The sequence below is a fragment of the Trachemys scripta genome, chromosome 23, assembly GCF_013100865.1.
Source record: "Trachemys scripta elegans isolate TJP31775 chromosome 23, CAS_Tse_1.0, whole genome shotgun sequence".
Classification (NCBI taxonomy): domain Eukaryota; kingdom Metazoa; phylum Chordata; order Testudines; family Emydidae; genus Trachemys; species Trachemys scripta.
In genome coordinates, this window is record NC_048320.1 from 4,107,215 (window position 1) to 4,117,684 (window position 10,470).

A 10,470-nucleotide genomic window follows, 5' to 3' on the forward strand; every position below is an offset into this window, starting at 1 on the left:
GGAACTGGGCGGTTTCTGAAGGATCAGTGCTCAGCCCCTCCCATTTCCCCCACCCCCCAGAGCTCTGTCCCTGCCCTTCTCGAGCAGGCTGCTTCCCAGCCAGCAGTGAACCTGACAAGACCCTGGACAGTTTCACTGGGCGGGCATGACAGTGACCCAGCCCTGTGGGTTTCACTCTCAGCTGTCTAGGGAGGCGGCAGGTACTGGAGTCCTCCCCCGGAGGAAGGACTCAAGGGTGGAGAGCTCTGGGAGGTCTGGATTAGGTAGGATCTGCCCCACAGCATGCTGTGGGAATGGCCTGAATCCAGGGCCAGAGCAGTGAGCATGGGGGGGGGGGCTTCAGGCCTGCTTTTAAAATCCTGAGCAGTCAGGGAACGTACCTCCCCCTTCCCAGCACCGGAGCCTCGGCTTGGTGCTGCGGTTCTCGAGTGGCGGCTGAGCTCAGGTTCCTGCTTCCGTGCCAGTGAGACCCTCAGAAGTGGAGAATGCCCCAGAGGGGCAAGAGAGCCTGTGCCCATCCGATGCTCCCCCAGCCAGCCTTGCTCTTCTCCCAGGCCCTGTCCCACCTTGCACCTCTTGTGCCTTTCAGGTTCAGCAGCGCAGACAGGAACTGGAACAAGTGCTTGGGATTCGCCTCACCTAATGGGCTGGGCACGGCTCGGCGCTCTCCTTGAGTGCCTGAGCCTGACGGTACATCTGACTGGAACGAAATACAGCACTTGCACAAAGCTCTGAGCCTCTAGTGTCCCCAGGGGCTCCCAGCCCCGCGGCTTCTCTGAGTCGGTGCTCTCGCCAAAGGCACGGGGTGCAGCCTCTGCCTTTTCCCTGCCACTCTTCATTCCGGCCCCTTTACTGCATTACTGGCCTAACTTGCTGCCTTCGCGCCTCTCCCCGTAGTGTTCATTGCAGGCTCGGTACCCCTCCCCTGGGAACCAGAGCTTTCCCCTCCTCCCCTGCCTGCCTGGGCCAGAGCCTTGCTGGAGTCGCTGACTAGAGGGTACGAGCTCTCCCTAGCTAAAGCCAAGGGGTCTCCTAGGCACTTCTCCATACTGAGCGATGCGGCCAGACCGTCACAACAGCTCTCGGGCTCCTGAGCTTCAGCCCTGGGAGGCCAAGGGCTTCGCCTGCTTCCCCCTGAGCCCGTGCCAGCCTCTCCCCTGCACGCAGCGGGCAGGCAGCGGCTGGCACTTTTGAAACCAAAGCTTTGTCCATTCCAAAGGCCGGCCGAGCTGGCGTTGTGTTTTGCACTATGTTTGTGAGCAGGGTTTATAAAACGAAGCCTTTTGTACAGTGGGTTTGTATTTGATTAATAGACGAGGTTTCCCCCAGTCCTGCGCTCACCCTAAACCTATGCAATGGGTTCACTTAGTCTGAGTCTCTGACAATCAGCTGAATGTTCCAGCCTCCCTCTTCTCACATCCAGCGCGTGGGGGGCTGCTGGGGCAGGGGCCGGAAGAGGCGGCTCTGCCAACTGCCTGCAGACTCCATTACTCAGGGCAGTGCACATAGGACTAGACCAAGGGGAGAAGCCAGTGTCTCTGTTCTAACAAAGGTGACACCGTGAGCTGAGCTCTCCCATGTGCCTTAGCCCCAGCCCTGCCCCTTATGCTGCCCTGGCAGGAGGGAACAGGGGCAGTCTCCTGGGGGGCAGGGCAGCCCTGCATAGTAGAATTAGGCAGGCAGGGGCTGGCAGTGAGGCTTGGGCCGCTTGCTCTTGTAACCATTTAGTCTGGGTTGGATATTTTCTAATAAAAACATTTTAGCAGCAGCTTGTGCCACTGTCTCCTTCCTCACCACCAGCTGCGCAGACACAGCCCTGCCCCAAGGGTAACCAGAGGGGGGAGGAGGCAGCTGGAGCAGAGTCCCCCCTCTGGTCCCTGGCTGCAGCCAGGAAACAGGAGCTCAAAGGCCAAGGGAGTAACAGTGTCAATACTTCCCTCCTTCCACAGCCGCACATCCCCGCAGTGGACGCAGGCCAAAGTCCAGCTGGAGCCCATCTCACGGCCTGGGCTTCAGCTGTTAAAGGCAGGGCGAGAACAGACTGCACCAAGCCCTGGCTGGAAACTCACTGCTGGCTGTTCAGTCCCCATCACCCAGCCTAGGCGCCTTGCCCTGTAACCTAAGGGGGAGTGAGGGTTCCCAGCCGCTGGCAGGAGCAGAGGCAGCTCTCCCCTGTTAATATCCCTCCCCTCAACAGCCAGAGTCTGGGGGGGGTAACTCAGCCAGCACAGAGCTTTATTAAAGAAAAGGTGAGGGGGTCAGGCCCTCGGTTACTTCCAGAGCTTCTTGATGGACATGTTCTTCTCGCTGTCTTTCTGCATCACCTGGGCAGGGGAAGAAGGGAAGGGTTAGGCCCTACTTCTGGCACTCAGCCCCGGCCTGAGGTCACCTGCATGCTTCCTCCACCACTGTCCTGATCCCCGCCCGGGGCAGGAACCAGGCTGGGCCTGCCTTGCAGGGATCCTTCCTGGTGCCCCCTCCAGGCAGGGGCAGGAGCCTGTACTCCAGCTTAGGGTGCGGCACTGTCTAGGCCGCAGTCCCTTTGGCATTCACCAAAGACAGGGCAGTGACAGCAGCAGTAAAATCCCACCCCCCAACGTGCACAGACTCAGGGAAGAAAACAACTGCTGGGGAGCAGGGTGCCCCAGGCTGGCCCCCTAGAGCAGCAGTGTCTCTGTGCAGAAGGGAGGCCCCAGGGGTTGCCTCTAAAGCCAGTTAACTCCCCTCTCCGCCGCTCTCACTTCACACTGCGACTCGGCCACAGGCAGCGCCATTCCGGAGCGGCCAGCACGGAACTGGGAGCCTAGGATCTGTCCGAGGGAGCAGACTGGGACGCTACCAGCACCTGGGCCTGCCACGGCAGAGGCAGAGCCAGGGGGATTTCTGATTTTACCACTTGAGTGGTGCTGGTACCTGTGGAACTCCTGGCCAAAGGGGCATGGGGTGAAAGTCCCCCATGGGGTTTTATTGTGGGCCCTTGTTTTGGCAGCATGGGGACGGGCGCATAAGCAGCCTCCATCTACCTCCTGGGGGCCCCTCATTTCTTTGCATTCCTTCAGCCTCTCTCTCCCTGGGCCCCCCTTTCGGGGAGAACAGGGCTGGTCTCTGGCAGTCCCTGCAGCTCTGAATGGCCCCAGCCTTCAGTCTCGGGGAGGGCGGGGGGGCTGTCCCCCTTCTCTGGCAGGACAGCCACTTCCAGCTGGACCGGGGGCATGGCCAGCAGCCCAGAGGAACAGAAGAGCCTGCAGTTGGTCCCTTAAAGCGCCTGGTGCACTGAAGCCACCGCCCCCACCCGCTGCTGGGGCAGCACGAGGCGCATTGTACCTTGGCTACGGCCATTTCAAAATCTTCCTGTGTAACATGCACCCTCCTCTCCCTCAGGGCGTACATGCCGGCTTCCGTGCACACCCCCTGCAAGGGCACAAGAGCAAGGAAGAACAGTCACTCCCTTTTCTACACAGTCCCCCCCCCACCCGCCCAGCCTCACATGGGGAAAGCAGTTCCCCGGTAGACGGGCAGCGTGTGACAGAGGAGTCCTGTACATCTCCTGGCGATCTGCCCGCTGCATCCACTCCATCCCTCCAGGGGAGCGCAGTGTACTCAGCACAGCCCGAAAGGGCCCCAGCCTGCCCCTGGAACAGGCACGCGACAGCTCAACAGAAGCTAGTCCTGGCTCAAAGCCCCCTCCAGAGCTAATCAGGAGCAGCTGCTCCCTGTCCCACCAGCCTAGAGGGCTCCAGGCCCAGCTACTCACCTTCACCTCGGCCCCCGACGCTCCTGGCATCAGCTCTGCAATTTTACGCAGGTTGATCCCCCGCGTCAGGTTCATTTTCCGAGAGTGGATCTTGAGAATGTCTAGGCGAGCCTGTGGGGAGAGCCCCAGCAAGGGGGGGTGAGGGCCAAGAGGTCAGGGAACAGCCAGCACAGGGGGGGGGGGAGAATGTCTGGGGGGCCAGGCTGGGACTCAGACCCTTTCAGTGCCATGACACTACAGAAACAGAGTTTGGCCCTGGCCCGCAGGGGGAGGGGCCTGCCACAGGGGAACGCCCCCATTACCTCTTCATTTGGAGGCGGGAACTCGATCTTCCTGTCGATGCGGCCCGGGCGCAGCAGAGCAGAGTCCAGGATGTCTATGCGGTTAGTGGCCATGATCACCTGCAAGGGAGGAGGCTGTCACTGCACAGGAGCTGGGGCTTTATCCCGCAGTGAGGGGCTTGGGGGGCCAGCCATGCCAAGCCACCTGGCTTCAGCTCCCAGCTGGGAAACGGGGCAGCCGACTCCCCTCCTCCCCTGAGCCTGGGGGAGGGGTGCCGGCCTAGCTCCGGGGGTGAGACTCGCCAGAAGTCACGCCAGGCTCTACGCACCTTAATGTTCTTCGTGGCCTCGAAGCCATCAAGCTGGTTGAGGAGCTCCAGCATGGTGCGCTGCACCTCGCTGTCCCCCCCAGAGCCGCCCTCCAGGCGCGAGGAGCCGATGGAGTCGATCTCATCCATGAAGATAATGGAGGGCGCGTGTTCCCTGGCCATCACAAAGAGCTCCCGCACCATGCGCGCACCTGAGGGCAAAGCAGAGGGGCCCCTGAACGCTCTGCCGTAGGATGGCGCACAGCCCCCCACAGCTCTGCAGCCCCAGGGCTGAGCCCTGGCCCCGTTCTCACTGCAGGGACAGAGAGCTCCTGCTACGCGCTGGTCAGCGCAGCCCTGGGGCTGGGCCCATGGCGCCCCCTGAGGGCACGGGCCCGGCCTGAGGAGTGCCACCAGGTACGGGCGAGAGGCGTCAGCACAGGGCTTGGCTGCAGGCCATGCACACACGAGGGACTGATTTAAATCACTGATTGCAATCTTGGTTTGCACTTGTCCTGTAGCTATTTTCCTGCACCTAGGTTCATACTCATGGGCTGGTATAACCATTCCACGTGTCACCAGGCCAACCAATACTGCCTTTCCTCTGTGCTCGGGGCTGCCAGGCCAACACACAAGCTCTCTGCACGTTTCGTTTCCAGCTCCTCGACTGTTGCACTTTGACGTTCGAAAACGGCAAAGGACTCAGTTATTTACTAGCCAATTCCTTGACTCGGGATTGGGGTCAAGCTGAATTTGGCTGGCAACTGGATTTCGCTTAAATGTACAAAACCAGCATTTTAAACCTGTCTCAGTTCAATAAATAACTCAGATGCGCTGGCAGAAACATTCAGATTGTCAAATGTGTTTTGCATTTAAAACGGCTCGATTGATTACACAAAGGAAGCAGTCACTTCTGAAAGCTCCTGAGATGCACCATATTGATTATTGAAACGTTGATAATTACACTCTTTGACCTGAACACAGGCCGGGATAATTTCAACTTGAATTTTATAATTTCATGTTCTTTTTAAAGAGAAAAATGTATTTCATTACAGCACCTAATCCCATTTCATAGGGTTTTTGTAACCATTGTATTTTATCCCCCCTGGCCCCAGCCCTTCAGAACAAGAACACGGGCCCCATGGCTGCAGCCGTGAGGGGGCCACACCGCCCCCTGCCCCTGTGACCTGCCACCAGGGCTCCGCAGAGGGATAGCTTGGGGATGGGGGGGTTAAACACACATCTCCCACCCCACCCCCGTTCCCACATCCACACTTACCCTCGCCAATGAACTTCTGCACCAGTTCCGAGCCCGAGACACGGATGAAGGTACAGTCAGTGTGGTGAGCCACAGCCCTGGCGAGCAGGGTCTTCCCGGTGCCGGGCGGTCCGTACAGCAGCACGCCCTGCAATGGCCAGGCCAGCGTCGTTAGCCGAGGCGTTCGGTGCAGGAGCTGCACTGCACAGCCCGTCACAGACATGGGCATTTGGTGCCACCTAGTGGGTGATTTACTCATAAACCCCATCCAGGGCCCAGTAGGACGGGGCCCAAGCCATGCGTCCAGGACCACACGCCTGGGGAGCAGCTGCCAGAGCCATGCCCAGCGCTGCCAGATGGGGGGAGCCTGGCTTTGGGCAGGTGGGGACGGACCAGGCCTGCGGCGCACTCAAGGATTCGTGCCATGAGGACGCAGTTCACTGGGGGGCTGCTCAAGCTCTGCCTCCTCCGGCAAGGGCAGCAGGGGGCGCTGTGCTAGGAAGCTGCTGCATTCCCGGAAGCTCACCCCCTCCTCCACATGGGCGAGGAGCTGCCATCCCTCATGCAGGGCTGAGGCAGGAGACGCGTACCCACCCTTGGCCCTGGCCCTGGCCCTGCCAGCAGGGAGCTGTGCTGGGCTCTGGCAGGGAAAAGGGCCATCACAGCTGCTTCCCACTCGGAGCATCTAGGCCCTTCGAGCAGCCGTCCCTCCTCCCAGCTGGCATTGCAGGGGAGTGCACAGGGGCTGAGCCTCTCCTTTGGCAGGCACTGGGATCCCACCCACTCAGTGACTGGTTCCCTGCTCCCTCCCCCGGCACAGCCAGAGAACTGGACAAGTCACAGGGAAGAGTGGGAGCTGCTCCGTCGTCCCCATTACTGGGAACTGGGAACAAATCTCCTTCCCCTCCCCGCTCCATGGGGTGGTGGGAACCATCCAGGGAAGGGAGAGGGCTCCCTTCTCCCTGCCAGCCTCGCCCGGAAGCCTGGCAGAGCATGTGTGAAGAGCACCAGCCCCAGCAGTGCAGGGCTGTGTTCTGCTCAGTTCTAAGCAGCAGATCTGAGCTGCCCAGGGCTGGCAGAGTCCCCTCCCCGTGGCGGGTGGCAGGGCATGTGCTGGGAGTCCTGCCCCGGAGAGCGCTTGCCTTGGGCTGGGCGATCCCCAGGGCCTCAAAGAGCTCCGGGTGTTTGACGGGCAGCTCGATCACTTCCTTGATCTCCTTGATCTGCTTGTCCAAGCCGCCAATCATCTCGTAGGTGGAGTCCGGGACCTTCTCCACCATCATCAGGGACACCAGTGGGTCCACTTTGTTGGGCAGGATTTTGTGGAGCGTGTAGCTGTCGTTCCTCAGCGCCACGCGGCAGTTCGGGGTCACCTGTGGAGACAGACGGGCAGGCGCTCACCGCCGGCCCCCCTCACCTTCAGCACTCGCAGCGCCCCGGCCTATGCACCCAGCCTGGGCACCTCCCCAGCAAGAGCTGGGCCGCGGGGCAGCTGCTGGGGCAGGGGTGTGGCCGGGCTGGGCAGCAGCAGCTGGTGGGACCTCTGCTGCCCCCGGCAGGCTGGCAACGACAGGCACAAGGCAGCTGCGGCCAAGCTGCCCCCCTCCTCCCCCAGCACGGGGTGCGCTGCTCCGAGGGTGGGTTCACCGGGGGCCTGGTACTCACATCATTGATGTCAATGTTTTTATCAACATCCACCACAAACTTCCCTTCTGGGTGAACCTGGAACACAGAGAGCAGAGACCTGTGGGGTGGGGCTGGGGTAGCACACGCAGCTTTCCCCCCGCCCCACTCCAGCGCGTGCACACAGCCTCCCCCGTCCGTTCCCAGCCGGTGGACACAGCTCCCCCCCCGCCCACTCATCCCCAGCCGGCGGGCACAGCCCCCCCCGCCCACTCATCCCCAGCCGGTGGGCACAGCCCCCACAAACCCCACAGGGGGAAGAAGAGCCCAGCAAAGTGCCTAGGGGCTCGGGGGGGGGGGAGGGGCTGCTCCTGCTCAAGCCTTTTCTAATACCCCGTCCCGCCCACTGGGCCGAGACGGTTCCACAGCCCAACAAAACGCACCGCTCGGCCCTGGGAAGCAGCGCCCCAGCTCCGTACCTTGACAAGCACCTTCTTCTTATCCATGGCCCGCACCACCTCGCCGACGTAGGAGCCCTGCTCCTGCAGCAGCTGCAGCTCCTCCCGCAACAGGCGTACTGCAGCGCAACAAGGAGCCGTGAGCCCCAGCCCTGCCTGCCCATCACGGGGCGCACAGGCCAGCCGCCGCTCAGAGGGCCCACGCAGAGAGGGCATTTTCAGGGCAGGCCATTAACTGAGAGGGGGCAGGCGCTGCCAACTCCCCACATGCGCCAGCCCAGCCCCCGGGGACACAGAAGCCATGCTCCGGAGTCAGCGCCGGCTTCCGTCTCAGCCAGGTATCAGAGCCAGCACCCTGCCTTCGTATCCCTGGGAGAGCATGCCTCGGGAGCGGGGTGCCCGGCTGTCCCGCTGCGACCACCGGGAACCCAAGAGATCACCCAGCCTCCCTCCCTGGCAGAATGGGGAACAATCCAACCCTCCCTCTCATGGTACGCTCTGGACACCCTTTGCATCCCACCCAGCAGGTCCCCCCCCCCCGGGGCAGGGGACGTCACATTCTTGTTTTCAAAGCACCAACCAATTCAGGGGGAATAGAGCACACGGAATGGGGACGAGGCGGGGGAGGCCGGTGGGAGCCGAGCGCGGGGAAGGTGGATGAGGCGGGGGAGGTGGAGGAGCAGAGGGAGGCCGGCGGGAGCCGAGCGCGGGGAAGGTGGAGGAGGAGAGGGAGGCCAGCGGGAGCCCTACCTTTGGCATTCAGCTCGTTCCTCTGCGCTTGCAGGCGGCGGAGATTCTGGCTCTTCTCGTTCACGATGAGCTTTGGGGAGAGGGGGAAGGGATAAGCCCACACAAGCCCAGGGGTCCCCCTGCACAACCGGCCCCAGCACGGCACCTCGCTCTGGTCGGCTCGCTCCTGAACACGGGCTAACCACCAGTCTAGCAGCAAGGAAGTGCCCAAGCGTCTCCAGTGGGCAATGCGCAGGTGCCTCCCTGGGGAGCGCTAGGCCACTGTTCCCGCCTCACGCCCGTCACTACAGCAGCCCTTGCACCAAGTCCTCCCCAGCATCTCCAGCGTGAACCGCTCGGGAAAGCAGCCGGCACTGGAACGGGAATGGAACCAGCTCTGAGCGTCTCTTACCACGTGGTCTGCACCCAAAGCCAGACTAACGGCCTCCCCTCTATGCCAGGAACAAGGAACATTTCCCCTTTGAAGGGGTTTGCTCGTCACTTTGTCCCTGCTGCAGGAGTGGGGATACCACCGCCAACCCTGACACCCTGAAACCTGGGCAAGGGGCCCCCTTCCCAATCTGTTATTGGGCATGCGCCGCTCTGCTCTGAGAACCAACGGCCAAAACAGCCCCGTCTAGCCCTGCCTTCCGCAGAGTCAGGCCAGCTGGCTTTGGAGACGCCTGCCACTGACGGCAAGAAACACCACCCTAGGAAGGCCCTGCATCTGCCTGCTAGTTCCTGGGTCCCAACCTGCACCTCCCGCTGGGAGCCCTCTGAGGCCCCAGCCCCACTGACAGAGATGCTGTCACTGAGCACAGACTGGAATCGCTTGGAAGAGGCTGCTGGTACCCTCAGAAGCCCTACAGAAGAGCTGCCCAGCAGAGATGGTAGCACCCCCACCGCAAACCAGAATGCGCTTCCTCAGCACCCCCAGACCAGCCCCTCCGGCCACCCATCTGGTAGAGACGGTGCCCCAGCCCAGACCCCACTCCCTGTGGCCAGAGAGCCCCCACAATGCAGCTCACCTGCAGCTCCTCGATCTTGGACAGGTAGTACTGGCGGAGACCTGTCCCCCCTTTGCCTTCATCCATCTCCATCTGCAGAGAGAGCACACGTCAGGACACGTCCATTGGCCCAGGGGAGCCCCTCAGCGCGAGAATGGGGGGGCTCCTACCCGCGGGAGGGGAGGTGCTGCTCGTTCTCCAGAGGAGCAGTGGCTGGGTGGCGTCCACGGGTCTGGCAGAACAGCCCCCTGTGCTGGCTGCCAGCTATCAAACGAACCCAGAGCCTCTGCCCTCTACCCTCTGAGCCACAGCCCAGCTGGAGTTCAGGGCCCCGCAAAGGCAGCTCCAGGGCTCCCCAGAGACCCTCTGACCGAGTGGGGCGCAGCGCCGCTCACATCCGAAGGGCCTTCAGAGACAGCTTCTGGTGCAGGCAGGTTCAGCCCGGTCCACAGGCCCCTTCCACACAGAAAGGATAGGAGGCGGCCCCAGCATAACTAAAGTGACATCTGCAGCCACCAGGCTCCAAGGAGCCCCAGCCCCACAAGGCGGGTGCAGGCCGGGGCTCTGTTCACTTCCGGGGAGCCCCCCAAACTCTCGGGGGATCCGGCTGCTCCAATCTCAGGCAAAGAATCCAAAGTGGACAGGAGCTGGTGGGTGTGAGAAGCTCTGTGGGCAGCCCTGGGGCCACGGGAAGGGGACCCAGCCCCACCGCCCAGGGAGCAGGCACTGAGATCCAAGGCAGCCCATGCAAGGGGGCTGGGCCCCACTGGCGAGGGAGGAGCTGTTTCCCCCTCCCTTCTGCACAAGCATCTGCAACAACCCCCCCCCCCGATTCCTCCTCTTCCTCCCTCCCATCCCACCTCCCCCCCGCCCCCTCTTCTTCCTCCCCCCCGGCCCCCATCCCTCCTCTTCCTCCCTCACCCCCGATTCTCCTCCCCCGGCCAACCCCATCCCTCCTCCCCGTCCCGGACCCCCCATCCCTCTTCCTCCCCCCGCCCCCATCCCTCCTCTTCCTCCTCCTCCTCCTTCCTCTCACCCCCCCGATTCCCCTC

General features: G+C 62.3%; 4 protein-coding genes across 12 annotated transcripts in view; 2 read left to right on the forward strand and 2 right to left on the reverse strand.

The window, feature by feature from the left end:
* SMARCD2 (SWI/SNF related, matrix associated, actin dependent regulator of chromatin, subfamily d, member 2) overlaps window positions 1-1,768 on the forward strand; it is a 36,903-nt gene extending 35,135 nt beyond the window's left edge. Inside the window, exon 13 of the mRNA XM_034755688.1 lies at window positions 590-1,768. Coding sequence (XP_034611579.1) covers window positions 590-643 — 54 coding nt within the window. The 3' untranslated portion in view covers window positions 644-1,768. The remainder of the gene's footprint in view (window positions 1-589) is intronic.
* The window catches only part of LOC117869139 (alpha-2-macroglobulin-like protein 1), a 777,004-nt gene that overhangs the window by 231,798 nt on the left and 534,736 nt on the right, over window positions 1-10,470 (reverse strand). The window lies entirely within an intron of this gene.
* The window catches only part of LOC117869140 (alpha-2-macroglobulin-like protein 1), a 582,774-nt gene that overhangs the window by 73,705 nt on the left and 498,599 nt on the right, over window positions 1-10,470 (forward strand). The gene's annotated exons all lie outside the window — the stretch shown is intronic.
* PSMC5 (proteasome 26S subunit, ATPase 5) overlaps window positions 2,215-10,470 on the reverse strand; it is a 13,414-nt gene continuing 5,158 nt past the window's right edge. Inside the window, exons 2-12 of the mRNA XM_034755689.1 lie at window positions 9,440-9,511; window positions 8,433-8,502; window positions 7,704-7,801; window positions 7,267-7,323; window positions 6,744-6,974; window positions 5,623-5,749; window positions 4,365-4,555; window positions 4,057-4,155; window positions 3,755-3,865; window positions 3,325-3,411; window positions 2,215-2,324 (exon numbers count right to left, since the gene is read on the reverse strand). Coding sequence (XP_034611580.1) covers window positions 2,271-2,324; window positions 3,325-3,411; window positions 3,755-3,865; window positions 4,057-4,155; window positions 4,365-4,555; window positions 5,623-5,749; window positions 6,744-6,974; window positions 7,267-7,323; window positions 7,704-7,801; window positions 8,433-8,502; window positions 9,440-9,511 — 1,197 coding nt within the window. The 3' untranslated portion in view covers window positions 2,215-2,270. The remainder of the gene's footprint in view (window positions 2,325-3,324; window positions 3,412-3,754; window positions 3,866-4,056; window positions 4,156-4,364; window positions 4,556-5,622; window positions 5,750-6,743; window positions 6,975-7,266; window positions 7,324-7,703; window positions 7,802-8,432; window positions 8,503-9,439; window positions 9,512-10,470) is intronic.